Raw genomic sequence first — 23,630 nt, 5'->3', positions numbered from 1 at the left:
ACCACCTCTCAGTTGTTCAAAACCACACAGCGCTTAACGTCCATAATGTGAGTAAAAAAGTAGTCACCGTTACGGTACGTACTCCATATCTCTAGTAAACCAGGACTGACTGGGACTCTACCCGCCAGGTCTGTTTACAGACACAGTCGAGCAACGCGTTGTCATCTGCTACCAGTAGAACTAGCAACGATGCAGCTACGTCTCCCGGGTTCATGATCAGCAGTTGGGACTGACATAGAAACACGCACACCGTGCGCGCCGCACAGGGCACGGGCCCTACATAACGACATGCGTGGCGGGAGTCTTTCCGCAGGACGTCCTGACCACAGCGAGTACGGCGCCTCTTGTCCGTGTGGAGGGACCAGCTGCCCACACACATTCCTCACACAAAACTATCCGTTCCTTTTATCCGTACTACATCTACATATACGTCTCATAGTCCGCAAGCCACCGTACGGTGCGTGGCGGTGGGTACCGTATGCCACTACTTGTCATCTCCTTTCCTGTCCCACTCGCAAATAGAGTGAGAGAGTAACGACTGTCTGTATGCCTCCACATGAGCCCTAATTTCTCGTGTCTTATCTTCGTGGTCCTTACGCGCAGTGTATGATGGCAGCAGTAGAATCGTCCGGCAGTCGTTCGGCGGTTCTCTAAACGATCTCAGTAGCGTTTCTCGAAAAAAACATCGTCCTCGCATTCCCGAAGCATCTCCGCAGTACTTGGGCGTTGTTCGAACCTACCGGTAATAAAAGTAGCAGCCCGCCTCTGAATTGCTTCGATGTATCCCTTCAGTCCGATGTGCCAAGCATCCCAAACACTCTTTCAGTGCTCATGAATTGGTCGGACCTTTACAGGGGAAAAACTCTTTCCTTAAATTATCCCAATAAAGCAATATCAACCATTCGCCTTCCCTACCATAGTTCTCACATGGTCACACTATTTCATGTAGCGTCGCAACGTTACACTCAGATATTTAAAGGACTTGTCTGAGTCGAAAACGACTTCACTGTATCCAAACATTACATGATTCATCTTCCTACTCATCTGCATTACCTTACCATTTCCACATCTAGGGCTAGCTGCCATTTATCACATCATCTGGAAAATTTTCAGAATTTTGTGGTAAATTTCTATGGGGCTAAACTGCTGAGGTCGTCGGTCCCTAGACACACACACTACTTGAACAAACAAACTAACGCTAAGGACAACACAGTTTATATCCGTTTGACCTATGGCAGCGCCATCTAGAGGGCTAACCATGGCGCAATCTGGTTTCCCCGTTCAAGCTAGACGAGTTTCGTTCTTTGCAGTTTTTTCGTTTGATGCTTATTACATTAGCTATTTGACCCACTCACTACCAATGGACCACCCTGTATATAAAGAACAACAACGGTCCTATCACACTCCCGTGGGGCACTCCTGATGAACAGTCACCACATGTTTTTAGGACGACAGCAAGTTCCACTAAGAGACTTGTAGAAGATGTCCACAAGTGATGGCAAAAAAAAAAAAAAAAAAAAAATCGCCAGACCTGACCTTCTTTAGAATTGAAGTGGGATTTGAGACAGACTGTAGGTAGCTGCGCTTATTGTAAAAGTTAATTTTGCTGATCACAATGAGTGATGGTGAACACTTTATGTAGATATTGCGAAGATGCTTCAAAAAATTCGGACGACCGCCCACCGAGATGAAGCCACCAGGGAGCGTCGCCGGCACGTGACGCACTAAGCGAAGTATGCAAACAGACTACTGACGATGGGAAAGTCATTCTTGCGACGGTTAGGGCAGTAAATCAGAAAAGCTGCTGATAATGCGACGAGTCTGGCAGGTGGTTGTGATCCGGTGGCTGCGAGCGCGTCCTGCCGTAGCGAGGGGGTGGCGTGGGGGGGCGACGGGGCGGCGAGGGGGCGGTGCGCTGCCCGCCCGCTGCCCGCTCCGTGAAGGTCCGGCAGCGCAGCAGGTGCGGGCGCCCGGCTGAACAGGAGCCGCCGTAACACTGCCACCGCCGGTAATGACCGCGCCCGTGCAGCGAATATGGAGTAAAGCCGATACGTCCGTACTGAAATTCACACACGGACTGGTGTATGTAAGACTCTGAAGAATCTGAAACAGAGAAAATATAACTGTTGCCAGAAACAATTAAATATTACGCCGACACGGTAGGATCTGGTCATTAATCTTTACATAATAAGCGGATGAGGCCACACAGTGGCGTAGAATGCCGTGCAGAGTGGTTACTGATTCGCAAACACATGCTATGCAACAGGCCCCTGTCGGTTTCAGAGATTTCTAGCTACCTCACCAGTGAAAATACACTTAATGTTTTGTGACTGACTGGTACACGATGCACGTGTTCTCTCAACACGCAGTCCGCCTCGGTAGCTCCCGGGCAGCGTGGCAGGGTGCCAACCGAACGGGCCCGGTTCGATTCCCGGGCGAGTTGGGGCTTTCCTCCTCTCTGGGACTGGATGTTGTGTTGTCCTCATTATCATTTCACGACCGACACGAAACTCGTCTAGATGACCTCAAAGAAGACCTGCACCCAGTGGCGAGTCCCAACACCACAGGATTAAGAAAAGGAAAATCAGCACACTGCAATAAAGACACAATACGACTTAAAAACTGGACGACACGGAAATTGCGAGACCAATACTTACATACACTGACATTGTACATTTATATTCAGTGATAACGGAAGAAAAATAGACTGGAAAAGCGTGTGTCACTGCCAATAATAGTAGACGGAAATGTAAAAATGAGTACAGTGTCGAGAGAAAAATTATTTGCTAAAATACAATATTGGTAATAAATGAAAAGCACCAGTTTGCTTTTGTTCTGCAGGAACATTGGAGGAAAAGTTACAAGTCTAGATTGAAGTAGAAACATACAGTAAGTGACATCTTTCACAGTGTGGTGGTGATGCAATGAAAAAGTAGAAAATTGAAAAGTAAATAAATAAAAATAAAGTTGACAGGAAAAACTTTAACACAAAATGTGAATGGCACGCCTACATAACAGCTTCTATTAATAAACGAAACGAATAAAATAAAATAAAATTAGTACCTGACAAGGCTTCTTCAGCAGGTATAAAACATGGAGAGTGATACACAAACCAATTAAAAGAAGAAACAATTATTAATGTAATTACAGAATACAATGTTGTTCGCATATATTGTACCTTCTTTGGTGACAATACTCAGTAAATGTCTGAAGATGACCTTGTAAGCCGAAAAACAATAAAAGTAATACTCTAGAACGAAAGAAAACTGGTGGTTTTCATTTATTATCATGTTTTTCTACCAAGAACTAGCAGTTAACATGATATAATATTGGTTATGGAAAGTTGTTGAACAAATGAACAAATGAAGTTAATTCTGCCTGAAGGGTTTGAAATTTACGGGAAGCGCTAATAAAAAACGTCGAGAGCTTCAGTTACGTGATAAAGTACTAACAATAGCGAACAAAAATAACTTAGGCACATTTGATGATTTTTTTTTTTTTTTTTTTTTTTTTTTTTTTTTTACAAAGATATTTCTGTAACGGCAGAATTGTACGGCCGTAGCGGACAGCGCCAGAGTCGCCGCGCTGTACGCTTATCACACGGAATGCTGACGGGAAAGGCAATCTGAGTCGCGCGCCATGGCGTGTGCACAGCCACCGACTACGAAGAGGAGTCTGAGACCGTCCAGTTGCGAACCTGTATCGATCTCGACACAGTGATGACGGGTTACCAGACGCGCGTAATGCATTGTCGCACCGTCTTTATTAATAAATGGTAAAACTAAGTTTTCCGTGCTCCACATTCTGCACTACTCGGAACTACCGCCCACGCATCCCACCCTAACAGCAAATGGATGCAATAACATTTTACTCGTCCGTCCAAAAGACCCCGTTAGACACCACTACATAGCAAATCGTCAGCATCAATCCATCTGTTTTGTGCTGCAGGAAAACTATGTAACTGGTGCTCTCCTCCCTCGACATGTTATGACACACTCTACGAGAAACACTTGTGGTTCTGATCTCTTCTCCATTTCCTCAATATAAAAGCATACTGAAATTTCAGTGCCACTGCTATCCTTTCAGATGTGGGTTCTGGGATTTGTTTTCTGCACTTTGTAAACTGTGATACCTCACCTGACCAGTCTGGGATGTAAGACTTCTCCAATTTGGTCTTGTGTTTTCAGATACATACCAAATTACCTGTACTAATTTTCTGTTTACGTTGATCTAGCATTTTAATACTATAGTACACCTTATCTATGAGTTCATTATCATGAAAATGGATTAGTCTCAGAATGAAATTTTCACTCTGTAGTGGAGTGTGTGCTGACATGAAGCTTCCTGGCACATTAGAACTGTGTGTCAGACCGACACTCGAACTTGCGACCTTTGCCTTCTGTGATGGTTGGAAGGTAGCAGATGAGGTACTGGCAGAAGTAAAAGTGTGAGAACTGGTAGCGAGTCGTGCTTGGGTAGCTCAGCACTTTCCAGCAGAGCATTTTGCAGCAAAAGGCAAGCGTTCTGGACTCGAGTCTTGGTTTGGCACATACTTTTCAATCTACCAGGAAGTTTCTTTGATTGATCTTATCTTTATTGTACAATGTTTCCTTCGATTATACTGTGCAATTTTTTCTGGAAGGATATCTGTCCATTTTTGCCAGCTGCGAAGATTAAAACGCATCCACATTTGAACTTTTATTGTTCTATTCAGCTTTCCATGATACTCGTCTTCAGATAGGTGAATGTTGGGTAGTGATGTATTCCATACCGCTGCATCATGGTCATGAAATACCTGTTGCAAAACACTGCAATATCATCGGTTTGGAGGTTACCAAGATATCGATTCATCCCCATCTCCAACAAACTCTCATATACCTCCGCAACATTCTCCCCATTTTTGTTTGAACAGGAAAATTATGGATACTTATCAATAACCATTATATATTGGAATCGATTACTCTCATGTGAATATTTCCACATATCTACAAGATCAGCCTGCTATAAGTCATCCAAACCTTTAATCATTACATGCCTATGATGATATGTTTTGCATGCTGGTTTTTGCAATTCTCAAACTACCATCTCCATACTCATTCAATTACCTATCTCTCTAAGCTCTGAAATTAGTGAGACAACCTCATTTGAATGAGTGGTACTGTCCACAGCAACTGACACCATGAGCAGTCGTGATCGATCTATTATCTCATTGGGACCATCAAAGTATATATACTGAGGGGAATGATTGTTGACTCTTTCATGCCGAATGTCAACATCATCACCACTCCTATACCGACCATCTAATGATAACGGTTTTATAATGTCTCTGTATTTCGCACTGCATTGGTTTCCTGCTTTCCTGTGTACACCAGTCAAACGTAGTATTTGACATTACACCACCAGATCTGGAGGTAAAAATTTTACTGTTTCTGATGGTTTTAGGAAAATGAGGTTCAGTATACTGGTGTTCTTTGAAATTCCCTATCCCATATCTGTATTGTTTTTTTTTTTTCATTTAAAGTTATGGGCTGCGCCCCCAACATGTATGGTTTTTCTCCACTGACATGGAATGTTTGGTCTATCTTAGCATTTCTGTGATGGTTAATGAAAGCTGCAGTACGATCATCGTCGCTGCTGTGTAAGTTCATTGAGAGTGCATCGAGAGATTCAGTAACTAATTTAAACATTTCTCATGGTGTCAGCTTTCGCTTTAAATATCCTAACCTTAGCAACTTAAACTATTCAGTGATGACCTCATGTTTATTCGACATTTTGCTGTATGATAAGCAGGCTGCTTCACATGCTGCACCTTATATATATTTCACTCAGCCTTTACAGTTAAGTCATGTAGTTTGTTTTTCAATTCCATCAACCTTTACAGCTTAGTCATCTACTTTCTTTCTCAAAATGATGCAGGTGTACATCTCTAGTTCCTTAACCCTAGCATCTAATTCATCGATCAGTCTCAAAAGGGTCTGGACATATGTCTCTAGCTCTTTAACTTAACGTCTGAGAGACTGAAATTCTCCATTATGTTCAGACCCATTCTCTGTCTATGCACACCTATTCTCTTGCACTGAGTGCCTGACATACGCGTGAACTTGTCCATGACATGATGTATACTAACATACTCATCGCTATTTTCATAGCTGTATATATAGAAACTCCTAAAAACTGCGTCTATACCTACCATCATTTAGTTTCCTTGATTTATCAATAGTAAGAAAGCTGTACTGTGTGTGACACCAGCAGCTCCTAACCAGCATCTGAGGTGATCATATTAAGAATGATGTCTTACCTTTCGTGTTGTTCAGGGACCACCATTAATCGTGGTGACTTCAGTGTAATTAATGTCCATGAATAAAAGTGTCATTTCTGTGCGTCTCATTCGTATTGCTTTCAGTTACTTTCTGTACCAAACTGTAGCAGTTTTCCCTCTGTGTGGTTCATCTTTCCTCAAGCTACATTGCTCGACTGTGATGCATCATGCAAAAGTGAGTTTCGTCCATAAGCTTTGCACACCAGTATAAGTACAAAGTTTTGGAATAAATACAGTGAAGGTTGTTTGCTTCATCAAAAGCAGCACACTCGCCCTGTAGAATAATCCTCTCCAGATATGAGAGTTTTCTGTCATGGCTATAACTGGTTATGTGTCTAGTGAAATTTGTGTGGAGGTTATTAGTGCTCAAACAACAATAATGCAGGACATTTGGGTTTGGTATGCTGTGCTGCTTCTCTTGTGTTAGATTCTGTTTCATTCAGTGTAACTGTTTCTTCACAGTGTAGCGATCCATGGTTGATAGTCTGTGATATAAATTAAATGTAATGATGTCAATTTCCCTATTTTTAAGACCAACGCCACTTTTATTCATATTTAAGTGATACTTGGTTTTTGCTGGGAAACTTTGTTTATTAGCGTAATTTTCAGTTGTTACCTTTTATTTATCCTGTTTAAATATAATAAGAACATTAATTCCATAATATGTACATCTGAGACAGTTAGTCATCCTGCTTGCATAAAAATAAGTCAAATCATTTGTGTGAGTTAGAAATAATTGAAATGTGGCAGATTAACACAGCAGTCCCATTTTTGTTGTCAATATTAAAAAACACGGTAAACATTTGCGATGTAAATACTTAATATGGTACTTGGTGTAACAATAATGTATGGCAGAAATTGTAGGACACATTCCTCACATATAGATAAAGAAATTATGTTATAGGAACATAGGTCAGGTAACGCTTTGTTTCCATGTTACAACTCATTTTCTCCAACTAATTAATCACGAGAACCACATGTGAATAGGACACACTAGCATACTGCACGCTAGTCTTTCTCGCAGGGCATGTTAAATAAGTGCTCCATGGGCATTAAAACATGCATCAACCCCTCATTTTACAGTATCTTAAATGCGCTGCTGTATCCCTGGAGTATAGCGTCTGGTTTCACAGCCTTCCATAGTACATGCATGGAGTCCTTGAACATATTGTACTGGGGTTCCATTCACAAGAGCTGAGCGCTTTCATTCAAAAGCCCCCACAAATAAAAGTCCAGTTGGTTTATCTCTGGAGAGCATGGAAGCCATGTTACTTACTACCTAACCATCTCTCACCAAGTCTGTTATGTAGAAGTAAAAGCCAGCGGACATTAACACTATAATGAGGAAGTGCTCCATCGTGTATGCATTATACGTTTTGTCACACAGCTAAAGGCACATCTGCTAGCAGATCAGATAGAACATTCCCTAAAAAATTATGATAAATTTGTCTATTGAGCCTGAGTGGAAGAAAATGATGTCCTCCCAAACAGTCACCAACAATGCTGGCCCAACATTGACAAAAAATCTTTGTTGATGACTTGCTTCTACGGTTGCATGAGGAGTGACATTTGCCCGTACATGCCAATTGAAAAAATTCAAAATCTGATGTAGTTCAAACGACGCCTCATCTGTGAACAGCACGGTTGACTAAAATTAGGGTTGATTCTTTGTTGAATAAACCATTTTTAGAAGGCTACCCTTTGCAGGAATATCAGCTGATGATAGTGTCTGCACACACTGTAAATGGTGTGGATTAAGATGGTCCACGTGTAACGCTCGCCAGACAGTCATGTGGCCAACATTCAGTGGTGCAGCTATACGTCTTGTACTGACTTGTCGTTGTCAACTGCATGAAGAATTGACACCCACCACCTGTAGTAGTGTCCTCATCTTTCTAGGCCTCCCCCCCCCCCCCCATAGCGAGTATCAGGCTTAAATGTTCCATGTTCCGTAAGGTGACGACCCATTGTTTCAAACGTTTTCTGTTGGGGCACCTTCATCCTGAAAAATCCCTCCCAGTACAAATGTTGAGTGCAAGCAGCATTCCATACATCAAATGCGGCATTTGGGTACACTGCCACTGCATGAACCAAGTCTGTGATTATCTCTAACCAGCAGACAGTATGTTTGTACTGATCTCTGGAACAACTGTTACCTGTAAATAAGCAATGACGTATGTAGCATGGCAACAGGGACATGTAAAACAAAACACTGGTAATGCGAAATGTAACCAGATATCACAAAGAGCTCATGTTCCCCATGATTCTAATGATATGTTCTCGTGTATATTCCTTGATTATGGAGTTGGAGAAAAAGAGCTATAATATAGAAACAAAGTTTCCTGACCCATGTTCATATAACATAATTTCTTCTTATATGTGTGGGATGTGTCCTGCACTTTGTGCCATACATTTTTGTTACATCTGTACATCTCTGCTACAGAAACGTCTTTGGATCTGTGATAGTGAAATAATGACATGCTGGTAATTTGTTAGTTACCTGAATTAGTTAATCATGGTGTAACTGTTCTGTGAGTACATTACAAGATGTGTGATATCTTCTCTGTAATTGTAGAAAGTTGAAATAAATATAAAAGTGCACCACATAATTGACGTTTCAGTCTCGATCTACAACCTGGACCTGCCTATAGGAAAACTGATATGCTCTATTGGAGGCTATAGACTCTCTTGCCAGGAAGAAGATGAGTACCACAATTACATTACATTCTCTCATGGAAGATTAGTAATACAATTACTTTATGTTCTCTTACTGATACTATTAAACTTCTTTAACCCACAACGTAAAACCATAGACTGCAATGTTTTTCAGCAGTGAAACAGTGTCCAAAATGTGTAAAGAACGGTAGATGACAAATGCAGAATAATGAGGGACTTGGATCATTCAAATTTCTAGAGAAATTGAGAATAGATCACACTAACGAAAGCAATAGCTGAATTGAACTGTAGCACGTGGAGATAAATACAGCCAACAATACTTCTTAAATAGTTCAGTGTTATCAAATACTTTATTTGTCGTTGTTTTATCTATGAGAAATAAAAGGAAACGCTAATGACGAAATCTGTGGTGGAAAGATACTCTCAGTAACAGTGGGATGGCGACAGATGTGCAAAATCGAGATAAAAACTCAAGATTTAGAAGGAATAATGAGAACGTTAATAGCTCAGTTGGAAAAGATGGAAGCAAGATTAATGCAAGATGTTGGCGAACAATTATATTCAAAACTTTAAGAAAAGAACATTCAAATAGTTCAAAATTTAGATGCAAAACTTAAAGAAAGCAATGAAGGAAGGAAGGGAGGAAGACTAGGGTTTCGTGCCCATCGACGTTGAGGTCGTTAGTAATATAGCACACGTTCTAAATTTTTCAAGGTTGAGGAGGGAAATTGGCCATGCCCTTTCAAAGAAACCATCCAAGCATCTGCCTGCAGCGCTTTAGGGAAATCAAAGAAAACTTAAATCTTGGTGAATTTATAAAGATCTGACTGACTTTCTCTCAAACCTGTGTCCAGTGTGCTGAGAAATGCGCCACCTTGCTTACTAGAAATCAATGGAAAACTGCAGTTGCAGTTAGCAGAAAACACTGATAAATTGTGAATGTATAGGAAGGAAATCAATCAAAGAATCACAAAAATAGAAAGTTAAATTGAAATTTATTGTGATAAAATGTTACATTTGAATGAGTGTACCAAAAATCGGATTCAATAATGCAAGAGTTAGGAACACTAATAGCAATGTCAGTGATGATTGTTTTATTTTTGGAGGAGAAAATTCAGTTGAAGTAATCAATAGTACTTCTGTAGAACAAGACGAAATTTTGAGTTGTAGTATGACGCCTGAAACACAGTTTCATCAATTTCAACTTCTTGTCGAAAATAGCAAAATATTACGTGGAATTTGCCGAACTTTAATAAAGAAGATTTTCCCAAACAAATGTTAGAAACTTGCAGCGTTACATTTTTTAAAAAATATCTGTAGAATAAAAGACGAAAATATTTTTGTATAGACTCACTCACATGTTAACAAAGTTTTGGCTCATTATAGCGCTTTTTGCAGTATTTACTGTGATAATAGTTTGAAAATGCTGAAAACTATGTCACAGAGAAATTTATGAGAGACTATGTTACATATATGTGCAAGTTTACAAAGGGTACAGTCAAACGAATGTTAAAGTTCATTTCTCTGCAATATGTTGCAAAGATTTTGAGTTGGAAGTGTTAAAACTAACTTACACTATTGGAGTCATAACAGAGATTTAAACAGAAGCTTTGGGGGCAAGTGATGCTATGTATTAATATTAATGATTATGTTCCCACCGAGTCATGAAACTGTGACCATGACATGAGTGTGGTAAATGTATGGCCCCAGACAAAGCAGCATTACTTCTGAAGTTTTCACCCTACCCTGCTACACCTTTTCTCTTATTCTTCCGTTGAGCTTTAAATGTAATCTTCTACTTCAGTCTGTCTTAGCTAGGAATTATCTTTACTGGAGATTAAGAATAGTTAAAATTATAATGCGATCTTAGAGGACAGGGAAAAAATCATTTACATGTTGTGTTTGCTTAAAGAGAAATAAACTCATATTTTTGGAAAGGGAATGTTCTTATTATATATGATTGAAAATGCTGCTGTATAAAGTAATAATTTTTATTTCTCTCTATATTTTGTTTTTTTCTGAAGTCAAGGATTTATAAGACGAAATGATTACCATATTTAAAAAAGGGTTCATGAAATATTAGATTCACACTATTTTAAAGAAGTGCAAGTGGATTTGGAGAAATTTTGCATTTTCAGAATGAGTTTTTTTCTTGCGAATAACTTGCAGGTAGAGAGCACCTTACATGTTTTTGAAAAACTGTTTGAGTAAAGAGATGAAAATGTGTACACTTATTAACCTTGGTTAGGGAACTACTGTCCATTTGTTTTGAAATTGGTTTTCTGTTGAACTATTTGCTGAAAGACTGGATTTCATACTTTTTGCTGTTTTAGCATAATATTGTGGGCGTAGTCACCCATAAACCTGGATACTGAAGTAACATCTGACACATTAATGAGGAAACCTGATTATGGATCTCTCTGAGCTACAGTTTTGCAAATTGTGTTAACTCTGTTTCTTATCCCTGTAGCAATTGGAGATAAGTGTTAATTTATGAAAAGTAATTACTTTTCACAGTTTTTCAAAGAAAAATTGTAAAATTATATGTTATATTGCAACTTATGTGAGCATCTTTTAAGAAGAGTTGATACGGTTGTTTCATGTAAGTGCTACGTCATCACAAATGTTGTATGTAAGCTATGACCAGAACAACTTTCTAACTTTGGTATTATTTTGAGGGTCTTAGAGTTTTGTGAAGTTATGTAGATATATTATGTGGTATATGTTTATATGGTGGTGTGATTTGAAATAATGATTTGTAATTGTCATTTTGATGGAGATGATGACAATGGTAGTGTTCATTGTGTCAACTTAGTGTACGTTTGGGCAGAGTATAAGTTGATTTTGTGCTATCACTTGAAATATTTTGTCTGTCAATGCTGAGACAATTTGGCAATATGTTATTTGTAAGTCTGGTGGTGTTGCAGCAAATGAATCTGGTCAGTTAATAGATTTGGAATAATGGTATGTGACTGGGATTAGGAAGTTACGATTGCTATATGCCTGAAGTGTAGAATAAATTAATGTTGTAGATAAGTTACATCTGATTACGGTTTTGCCAAAACTGCCTGATATATTAGAGACGAAAACAATGTGAAACTCAGTGTAAAACTAGAAAATGAATAAAATAATATGGATGATGTTGCAATTGAAATAATATTAGGAAGGTTTACTGTTGTAATTTAAATGAACAAGGCAAACCTTTGTGAAACTTAGCTGTTGGATACAATAAGGTACAAGCAAACTTCTGAGACTACTGTGGAACCTATTTAGGTATTCACCTATTTTCTAGTCGAGACAGTTTATTACCTAATTTTCGCTCTTTTTTCTTACCATAGAGCAACTCCTCAAGCAGCTGTATATAGCTTACTTTTCTGTAAAATGTTTCTCTTTCTGGTAGTCTGAATTGCCTCTTCCACTTTTAACACATCTGTAGTAATCTAAAATGAACTATAATAGTAAATTATTTAATGTGTTCTTTGTTATTTGCAGTATTTTGTTGATGATCATCCTTACATCTTTTACTGAACTGTCCGTATGTGACACAATTTTATGAATTTGTATAGGGGAGACAGGGGACAAAAGTTATATTTTAAATATTGCATTTTTTATTAGGTCCCTCTAAATGTATGTAACAAAAGGGACTACTGTACATGTTCTGCAGGGCTTTCCTAACACGACTGCATTTAGTTTCCCCAAATTTCACACATTTTGCTTTGTGAAATTAATTTTAAAGCATCAATGTATGTGTTACTTTTGTCCCTGTTACTGGGGACATTAGTGACACTAGTAAGCTACAAAAGTAACATAATATGTAAAACTTCATTTTGTCAAATAAAATATTTATAGAGTAGCTTAAAGTAAATTGCCATTACAAAACAATAAGAAAACACCAATAAATGGCGGAAAATATAAAACTTTGCAACTTTCAAATTAACTGAAGCAAGTGTTAATAATACTGAATAGATCCAGGCATTATGATTAAATGTTCATGAGTCAGTTAAATAGAAGATTAATGCATATCTTAAGTTCTGTTCAGATTCGCAGTTCTGATACACATACATATCTTCCACTTTGGTACAAGCAACATGAGACCAACCCTTACATACCCAGTTAGTTATCTGGAATGAGTCAGTCATGTGTAATTGTTCTACTACTGAATTAAGAGATAAGCAAAATTTTATCTGTGACCCTAAAAACTTATCTATCAATGTCATGAAAGAAAATCATCGTTGTAAATTCACAAGTGCAACATATAAATGGTGTTTCAGTCTTGATATGGATCTGATTACTGAAAAATTATATCAAACATTTGAACCCCTGGATATTATTGCCAAGAAGACAGTAGTAATACTATTTTACTTTCTATCACCACTGCTATAAAATTACCTTAATTTTTGTAAAAATAATCCTTTTTGCATTTCGATTGCTATGTAAAGGCGTTTTTTCTTGAGTTCACTATTAACAATATATTAAACAGTGGTTAGAACATGCATAAACAAATGGTAGTAAACACTGTTTAATTGTCTGCAAATGGTTGTTCACTTGTTCTGCTCGGATTTGCGCCACTGTAAATACAGCTTCAGGTTAAGAGTTTGTTAATGTTCAGTTGCCACTGCACATGATGGCACTGCAGCCAGCTCCACATTGCCTTCTGATGCCACCGTGATGTAAATGGCACAGATACAATTGCCACACAGTTTTCCATGTGCTTTCGCCACCACCAGACCTTTTGCATCAGAGACTGCTACCTGTGTCATAGCTGTTTGTATCTATGGGCACTGGAAACCTAAAAGAATAAATGTTATGCTGCTTGTGTTTAGTCTGTTAGGAACTGGGTATGCAGGAGAAATCCCCATCTAGTAGGTACCATTGTTTGTTGCAGATGATGGTGAAGAACAGCTTTGGAAGGAAAAATTGCTTGCTTGTATGTCACTTGTATTTCCTTTCAAGTGCTGTCTCCTGTGCATTCAAAAATATTGCTAGAGGGCTGCATTATTTGACGGTTGGTTGATTGATTTAGGAGATGAGACCAAACAATGAGGTCCTCAGTCCCATGTGATTAGGAAAGGATGGGGAAGAAAGCCAGCTGTGCTCTTTCGCAGGAACCATCCTGGCACTTGTCTGAGGTGATTTAGGGAAATCATGGAAAACTTAGATCAGGATGGTCAGAGGCCAGTTTTAACTATTGTCCTCCCAGATCTGCGTCCAGTGTGCTAACAACTGATCCACCTCACTCAGTGCACTATTCATCAGATTTATATTTTATAATGAGTGTTTACTATGATATGTGAAGCTGCTGCTACTTAGCTAACAAGGGGGCCTTGCAGACTACTCTGCCCTCTACAATTTTCTCTATACTTGTAAGATTGGACAACAGTTTCTAAAAGGAGTATGACACAATTCTAAAACAAACTCGAAATAAATACTTTTGAAGGGTAGAAGTTTTCCAAACGCAGTAAAGTATAAAATGTAGAATAAATTAACAAAATAAGTGGTAATTGAATGCATAGTGTAAACGTCTGGTAACTATAAAGTAGCTTGCTAGAACATGTAAAATATCAAGTAAATTAAAAGCTGAGAGACATGCAAAATTCCTTATTGTTTAAAATATTATATATAGCAACAATACTACTCAATCTGCAGAAACAGGGAAGTCTTTTATATCCTACTTAACGATTTGCATTTTTACACCAGATTCTTACTTATTGTGAATATTGACATTTTCATGTATTTAGTAACAAAAATGAAAAATGTTGTTTTTAAATAAATCGTAAATCAGTATTCCTTACTTAACATTTCTACTTCTCGATAAACACAGAATTTAAATAAATAAGAAAGAAAGTGTTGCTGCTATCGACATTTGAATCAGAAACTTTGCAGTTAACAAACTTCCACACTACACTCACAGTTAGCAATGGCTACTTTAATAAAATTCAAATGTTTTGCATTTAGAAATCTTCTATTCTTCAGAAGCGATTATTTCAAGTTTGAGTCATACTGTTTTAGGAAACTAATGTCTGATGACTGAGCTTCAGTCCTATAAATAAAAGAAAATGGAAGAGCACAGAGGAGTCAATAACGTCCCCTTGTGAGACTATACCTTGGTAGAAGCTTAATTTGTCTTTCAGGAATTGATAGCTTTGATTGATTAATGCTTCACATCACTAGAATGGAAAATAGTTGCTGGCAGTGCAGTGGTTAAATAGTAACATCTACAAACTAGATGGAACATCAACATGATATCACATTGCTTGTCACCGTACTGAATGGCGAAAGTGAAGTTACGTCCTCCATAATTCAAAATATCTGAATACAGTGTCAGAATAAAGAACCTAGCAATGGTCTCTACATCAACGTCTACGTGATTACTCTGCTACTCACAATAAAGTGCCTGGCAGACGGTTCAATGAATCACCTGCAAGTTGTCTCTTTACCATTCCACTCTTGAATGGCTCATGGGAACAATGAGCACTTAAATTTTTCTGTGTGAGCCCTGATTTCTCTTATTTTAACGTGATGATTATTTCTCCCTATGTAGGTGGGTGCCAACAGAATGATTTCGGAATCAGAGGAGAAAACTGGTTATTGAAATTTCATGAGAAGATCCCGTCGCAATGAAAAACGCCTTTGTTCTAATGATTGCCACTCCAGTTCACGTATCACGTCTATGGCACTACCTCCCGTATTTCGCGATAATACAAAACGAGCCTCCCTTCTTTGTACTTTTTTGATGTCATCTGTCAGACCCACCTGATGCGGATCCCACACTGCACAGCAATACTCCAGAATAGGGTGGATAAGCGTGGTGTAAGCAGTCTCTTTAGTAGAACTTTGCCCCTCCTAAGTGTTTTGCCAATGAATCACATTCTTTGGTTTGCTCTACCCACAATATTACCTATGTGATCGTTTCAGTTAAGTTATTTATAATTGTAATCCCTAAGTATTTGGTTGAAAGTACAGCATTCAGATTTGTGTGACTTATCGCATAATCTAAATTTAGTGGATTTCTTTTAGTACCCATCTGAATAACTTCACACTTTTCTTTATTCACGGTCAATTGCCCCTTTTCGCACCATACAGATATCTTATCTAAAGCATTTGGCATTTCTCTTTGGTAATCTGATGACTTTACAAGCTGGGAAATGACAGCATCATCTCCAAACAATCTTAGACAGCTACTAAGATTTGTCATGTCCCGAGAGGTAGTTAGATCGACAAGTGTTATACTTAGGGGTGTTACGTCATTCGATCTTCTCGAAGAGTGGAAGGAGGTGCGAGCAGGTTCTGCAACTCCGACCTCTAGAAGGAGTAAGCTATTGCTAAGAAGGATACATAACTCGGTGAGGAGTGGTTACTTATTCAGGGCAGAATTCATAAGATTCCTATAGCTTGACAACTGAAAAGTCCTACTGGCACTGCCTTGCAATAATTTTATCAGTTGAACCCCTTTATCTGGAATCCATCTCCCTGAATGCTACGGAGCTGAGGCTGCGAATCGTACTCAGTTCCCAAGTCTGCCGTAGAATGACACTGAGCTTGCGTCGTTATACCCAGCTGATCTCGACTGACTACAGGGTCCTCCTGACCCCCTATTTATACTGCTTTCGTGCGTCACAGAAAGCTTCTAGAACATACTACATCTCCTTCCGAGAGGCTGACCACTTTTTTGGTGTATTTCCATCATCATGTGATGTGTGAAAGCTACTTGGATCCCTGTTTTGCGTCTGGCCACAGTGGTCATTTAGTCACGTAACGTTGTCTCCTGGCGCCACTTCATTGGCGTAGGTCAGAGCCTAGATGCTTTTCCAGCTGAATAAGTAATAATACATTTAATTTATAATCGTCACTGATTGAGATTCGCAACACCTCTCTCCTCCAGGGGAAATTTTATAAACTCTGACCTCATAAGTTATAAAATTTCTGAAACCTCTGTTTCACTGCTAGCGGAACATTTCTCTTTTGTTTATTAGCTTTATACATTCTAACAATATCGATTCATCAAAAGACATGGCGTCCATTAACACTGATTGGACACATAAAAATTCACTCACACATAATTTTACAACATTTAAAATTGAATGCTCTTTTGCAGTCATCACTTTCCTATATACAATTTTCAGCTGTTACCATTTCCTTTTAAATACATATCAATTTAATTTTTATTTTTACACATTTTCCTTTTACTCTTTCAGTGGACACTTCCTTACATAATACCTACACAATACACTTTATTTCTACAATTTACAGGTCTATTTATCTTTTACCTGTGCATGTTCTTGGCGATTCCTCCATGGGGGTGGTTGCTCTTGATGCTTTGGACATGTTTGGTGATTGATTTCTCTCTCTCTCTGCATGCTCTGTTAACTGGAGTGATTGAGTAACTTAAGGTGTGTAGTTCGTCTTCTGCTTCATACTCAGGTTCAGAGGCCTGTGCGTGCTTATTCCTTACTATTTCCCATTTTGGGCTCCTGCTTATAACACTGTTTGCTACACAAATTTTCGCACATCTTCCACTTATTTCACACATGTGTCATCCACATTTTCGACAACATTTGCAATATATACACAAACAACAGATAGAAATAATTAAAACTATTGTTACAGATCACATGTATCCCCACATGGAATATGTACCCTTGAGCATCTTCGGAAGTTGGTCCACTGTTGTTATTCTATTTCGTTGTGCAGGTCGTCTATCTTATGTCCTGCTGCTTTTAATTCATTTAAATGATGTACTATATGCTCCAGTGGTAACATCACTCGTATTTCTGACCCCTTTTGTTTCTCATCTTCCAGTGTACAACAATCAATATCTATACTTACAGGTGGGACTATATCTTTTACACAACTATTGGTAAGAACTATCCCCTCTGATTGTAACATTGTCTGAGCACCATATCCTCTGAATTCGCTCTTAAAACTTAAATTTCCTGTTCCTCTTTTTATGAGATCAGAGGGTGGCAAGTCATTACATAGTATAGTCAACCATTCCTCTTTTGGGACTACGAATAATCATTCGTTTCTCCATATCTGCGTCCAGATACTTTCGTTCAATATAACATATTTCAGTTTCCAATCTTTCGGTATTGTCCTAACTGACTGAAGCATTCTGACTTCACACATCTCATGGTCATATGTCGAAATGAATACAAAATTATGTTTACATTTTTGGTGCTTCATGGTTATCGTTTCACACACAAGTTGGTCTCCTGCCATTTGTGCGCATTGCCTCTTTCCATCATCAGTTATAAGAAACTCTTTCTCTGGGGTGACATATGTAAATAACCTCTTATTACTATCATAGTCTGCAAGTAAAGACCATATTTATATAAAGAGTACTCATTGCTATCCTCTAATGGTACATTTAATACATTACTTAATGTACTGCTGGCTAAAAATACATCTAAATCTATTACATATAATAGCTGATACCCATGGTGTTCAGTGAGTTCGATCGGAAACCTTTTATCTCTCAACTCATTCTTAATTAGCCCCAAATACTTTACCACTTGAATAGGATTTATTAAGTGCGGCTCTAATAATTTTTTCATTGCATTTGCAACTGCCAATATGAAGAGATCATATTCTGTTTCTAACTCACTAAACATCGTCGTTAGCTGAACTAACTGTTCCGTGATTGCTACTAAAATCAATGTTAGCGGTATTTTCCAATTCGTACTATTTTCGAACGGCTCTATATTTTTGCTCAACTTATGTATTCCATTTCCTATAATTTCCTCATTTTTAGTTACCGCATTTATTGTCTGATCGAACCTCACTAATGATGTCCTTACAATCGCTACTTGTTCCTTTGATAGCCTTAACAATTCTCGCTGCTGTTCTTCCAGAACATCTATCTTTGCTTTAAAAAATTACACGTCTCCCTCATCTAATGTACTGAATAACAGTGTACTTGCTTCCCCGAAAAAATTCAAAATGCCTCGTTTCGTAAGTCCTTCCTCATGTCGGGCTAACTGATTTATTAACTCCCTCACTTCCATTTTTTTCCCACTATGCCAGCTGATGGTTTGGTTCGCATTCTCACATTCTACGGTACTTAGTTTCGCCTTCTGTATTTTCCTTATGCAATTTGCCATTGCCTTGTGGATGCCTGATTTGTGCTTTCAGACTTATCGTGCCATGCCTGCAAATTAAAATAACTTACTGTTCGCCACGTTGTGCTGTATAGGTGTACAGTTCCTTGATTATTATTATATATAGGGCGTTACAAAAAGGTACGGCCAAACTTTCAGGAAACATTCCTCACACACAAAGAAAGAAAATATGTTATGTGGACATGTGTCCGGAAACGCTTACTTTCCATGTTAGAGCTCATTTTATCACTTCCCTTCAAATCACATTAATGATGGAATGGAAACACACAGCAACAGAACGTACCAGCATGACTCCAAACACTTCGTTACAGGAAATGTTCAAAATGTCCTCCGTTAGCGAGGATACATGCATCCACCCTCCGTCTCATGGAATCCCTGATGCACTGATGCAGCCCTGGAGAATGGCGTATTGTATCACAGCCGTCCACAATACTAGCTCGAAGAGTCTCTACATTTGGTACCGGGGTTGCGTAGACAAGAGCTTTCAAATGCCCCCATAAATGAAAGTCAAGAGGGCTGAGGTCAGGAGAGCGTGGAGGGCATGGAATTGGTCCGCCTGTACCAATCCATCGGTCACCGAATCTGTTGTTGAGAAGCGTACGAACGCTTCGACTGAAATGTGCAGGAGTTCCATCGTGCATGAACCACATGCTGTGTCGTACTTGTAAAGGCACATGTTCTAGCAGCACAGGTAGAGTATCCTGTGTGAAATCATGATAACGTGCTCCATTGAGCGTAGGTGGAAGAACGAAACTAAAATGAGCTCTAACATGCACCTCCTTGTTTTCTGTTACAATGGCCAATGTGAAGCTTCCGATTATTATTACTCTCCAATCTTTGCTGCCATCATCTGTACCTAAAAGAACTCTTTTAGTCTATTTGCATGCACCTTTACACACTTCTGTCCTTTTATCCTTATTACTACATTTGGCACCTTTACATCTATAACAGTGAATGGTTCTCTCCACTGACTATCTAGTTTCCTCGAAAGCCCTTTTCTTACACTTTCGTCAAATAAAAGTACTCTGTCATACCTTCTAAACACTTTCGGATTCTATGTCTTATCATATTGTTCTTTAGTTTGTTCTTTACGTTTCTGCGTGTTAGCCCAGGCCTCTTGATGTAATATCTGCCTCTTTTGCCTTATTTCTGTCGCATAATCATTGTAATTTTATATTATATTCTCTGGCTTCTTCTGTAATATTCCTAGGATATTGCACTTTCTCGCAAAAAAAATTCAAAAGGCGTATAACCTGTTGTACTGTGCGGCGTCGTGTTGAATACGAAAGTTGCAAATGGTATCTAATTACTATTTACTATGAAATTTCTTAACATTTCCGTTAGCGTACGATGTGTGGGCACCAGGGTCCCATTCATTTGTGGATGGAAGCTGGTTGTCTGTATTTTCTCAATCTTTAATAATTTGTAAACCTGCTACATAGTCTCTCTTAAGAAATTACTTCCCATACCGTCTAGCAATGATGTTGGTATTCAGAATTTCAAAATTACACTTTCTACTAGTTTTCTTGCAACTGTATCCGCGTCGTGCCGTTCTATTAGTTCTGCTATAATAAAGTTAGTCAGAGAATCTTGGAATGTCAGGATGGATCTGTTTCCTACATTCGATAGCGTCATAGGACCTACTACGTCAACGGCACAATTCTCAAAAATAAACTCTGGCGTTGGCGTTATCTCCAATGGCTGTTTTGTCTGCGTCTGTGTTATCTTAGTCTTCTGGCAACTCTCGCAAGAACGTATAAATTTTTCGATATTTGCCATTCCAGGCCAACTGCGGTACTTTTTAATCGCTCATATGTCCTACCCATTTCTTCATGTGCTCCTATCGGTGACTCGTGCATCTGCTTTAAAATATCCATTTTCTCTTCCTGACTCAACGCAATCGCTGAGTCCATTTTCTCTTCCTGACTCAATGCAATCTCTGAGTCCATCGGTGGCGCCGCTTCTTGCTCTGCCTCTTCTATGCCTTTTTGTTCCTCTTGCGCCTCCTTGGTCGCAATTTCTGTTTCTTCCAGTGCTTCGTCTTCCGCCTTCGGCACTGCCTCTGTTTTTCCTTCTCACATACTCCTAATCCGTGATAATGTGTCCACTACTTTATTTTGTTTTCCCTCTTTGGACCGGCCGGCCGAAGTGGCCGAGCGGATCTAGGCGCTACAGTCTGGAACCGCACGACCGCTACGGTTGCAGGTTCGAATCCTGCCTGGGGCATGGATGTATGTGACGCCCTTAGGTTAGTTAGGCTTAAGTATTTCTAAGTTCTAGGGGATTGATGACCTCAGAAGTTAAGTCCCACAGTGCTCAGAGCCATTTGAACCATTTTTGAACTTCTTTGTACAGTATTTGGTAATTGTATTCTTCTAGCTTCTACCGGAACTTCATTAATCTCGATGATGGATCTGATATACTTCCTAATCACACAAGTGTCTTGTGTTCGGTCACGATTTTAATCGTCCCACCAAATACATATGGCCCAAAATATTTCACAGCCCATACAACGGCGAGTAATTCTCGTTCCACTGTACTATAATTTTGTTCCACCTTATTTATTGTTCACAGTATGAATGCTATGGGTAAATCCTTTCCCATTTGTCCCTGGCTTAGATTGCTGGTGTTCTTGGTTACTATAAATTCTTTTTCAAAATCCGGGTATTGCAATATCGGTGGACTAATCAGTTTTTCCTTCAACTGCTGGAATGCCTCTTCTTGGCTCGATCCCCACTCATATGGAATTCTTCAATAAATCATGTAGCGGTTTGGCCATTTCGCTAAAATTCCTTATAAAGCACCTGTATTATCCAATGAGCCCCAGATATGATTTCGATTGCTTTGTTGTCTTGGGCGGTAGGTACTTTTTGATGGCTTCTATCTTTGCGGGATCTGGCTGTAGTCCTGACGCACTTAGGACGTGGCCCAGAAAAGTTACCTCTTTTCTTGGAGACTCACATTTAACTACTTGTAATTTCAAGTTTCCGTGTCTTAGATGTTCGAATACTTCTTCCAGGTGTACATTATGTTCCTAACGTTGCACCCACTACCACAATATCATCGAGGTAAATACGTAAAAACCCTGCTGCCTTGTACTCCACTGAGTACCTTATTTATTAGTCTCTGGAACGTCGACGGTGCGGTTTTTAGTCCCATGGCCATTTTTGTTGTACTAATAATGTCCTGTGGGAGTGCTAAAAACCGTTTTCTCTCGGCCCTTTTCGTCTATCAACACTTGATAATATCCTTTCGCTAAATCTAGCATGAAAAAATACTTCACTTTTCTCAGGCTGTCTAATATCTCATCTATCCTGGGAAGGGGATAAACCATATTTAATGAAATGTCGTTTAACTTCCTATAATCCGCTACTATTCGCCATTTCTGCCGACCACTGGCATCTAGTTTGTTTGGCAATACCAGTATTTGGAAATTCCATGGGCTAGTACTATGGGATATTATCCCATCAGCTAACATCCCTTCTACTTCCTTTTGTAGTGATTCTTGCTGCGCCTGGGGTATTCTATACGGCCTTTGATTTATTATCATTCCTTTTGATTCAGTGGATGTAAATACTCTGGAATCAGGGCTGACGACCTGCTCCTTAACCTTGTGACGTATATTGTTACCAAGTGGTATTGCACATGCTGTTACCACCACGTCACGCAGCTCTTCCCAGGTTGAAGGCTGCTTCTGGAAGACAAAATGCGACTAATCCGCCGCGCGCATTCCCCTAAGAACAACAGAGACCAACTCTTGTTCAGGTAAATCTATTAACAATGTCAAAGAGGCTGATGTAACAGCTCCTCACACCATGTACTTCCCAAATGTAACGACACTCTAACTGTTCACGAACTCCGGTGGTCAACCTTTGCCTAATCACCAGCTCCATTACTTGCTGCAGGGAAAACCCTTTCGCCATGGCTCGCGAGAGGAGTTTCTGCAACTCACCTCTAGCTAACGGGTACAACGATGACAAAATTACTTGGTGTGGAATGCAAAAGGCAGCCATTTGTTATTCTAAACGAACCAATAACAATAACAATTTTTCCGCTTCATCAAGTCGCTCCACAATCAATTCAGTAATATCTCAGAAGAAATAGGCCAGAGGATTAGGCAACTTGGCAAATACAGCAGCTAATGTAAGAGAGGATGCAACAGTACCCCACCGGGCTGGCTCTCACCCTCTCCCTGAAAGCGCAAATCCCGATCTTCAATCCTCCTCCCATCCAACTCCAAACACGCAAGCTTAACCTGTAATGTGCTCACCTAAATTCCCAACCCAACGGTTAATTTCCGGTGATGATCTTCCGAAGCTAACGTTCCTAAATCCGCTATCTGATTAGTTAAATGAATTAACTGTGCCTGCACCCCCCGTTCCAGGTAACTGTCACTAGGTTGGGTTACCTCCAAAACACCAATAGTTTGCTCAAAGCCTCTAACAGCCTCATACAAAAATTCAGTTGCTGCTCCTGTCTCACCCACCACCGCTGACGTGACGTCAACCGGATGAAGA

At 39.3% G+C, this 23,630-nt stretch overlaps 1 protein-coding gene across 1 annotated transcript in view; it reads right to left on the bottom strand.

Moving 5' to 3' along the window:
- LOC124553232 (zinc finger protein 708-like) overlaps window positions 1–23,630 on the bottom strand; it is a 121,342-nt gene that overhangs the window by 11,390 nt on the left and 86,322 nt on the right. Inside the window, exon 10 of the mRNA XM_047127122.1 lies at window positions 20,936–21,184. Within this exon, the coding sequence (XP_046983078.1) occupies window positions 20,936–21,184 (249 nt within the window). The remainder of the gene's footprint in view (window positions 1–20,935; window positions 21,185–23,630) is intronic.

The sequence above is a fragment of the Schistocerca americana genome, chromosome 11, assembly GCF_021461395.2.
Source record: "Schistocerca americana isolate TAMUIC-IGC-003095 chromosome 11, iqSchAmer2.1, whole genome shotgun sequence".
In the NCBI taxonomy this organism is placed as follows: Eukaryota; Metazoa; Arthropoda; class Insecta; order Orthoptera; family Acrididae; genus Schistocerca; species Schistocerca americana.
Note: the sequence above shows the minus strand (reverse complement) of the source record. Positions and strands in the feature narration are given on the sequence as shown.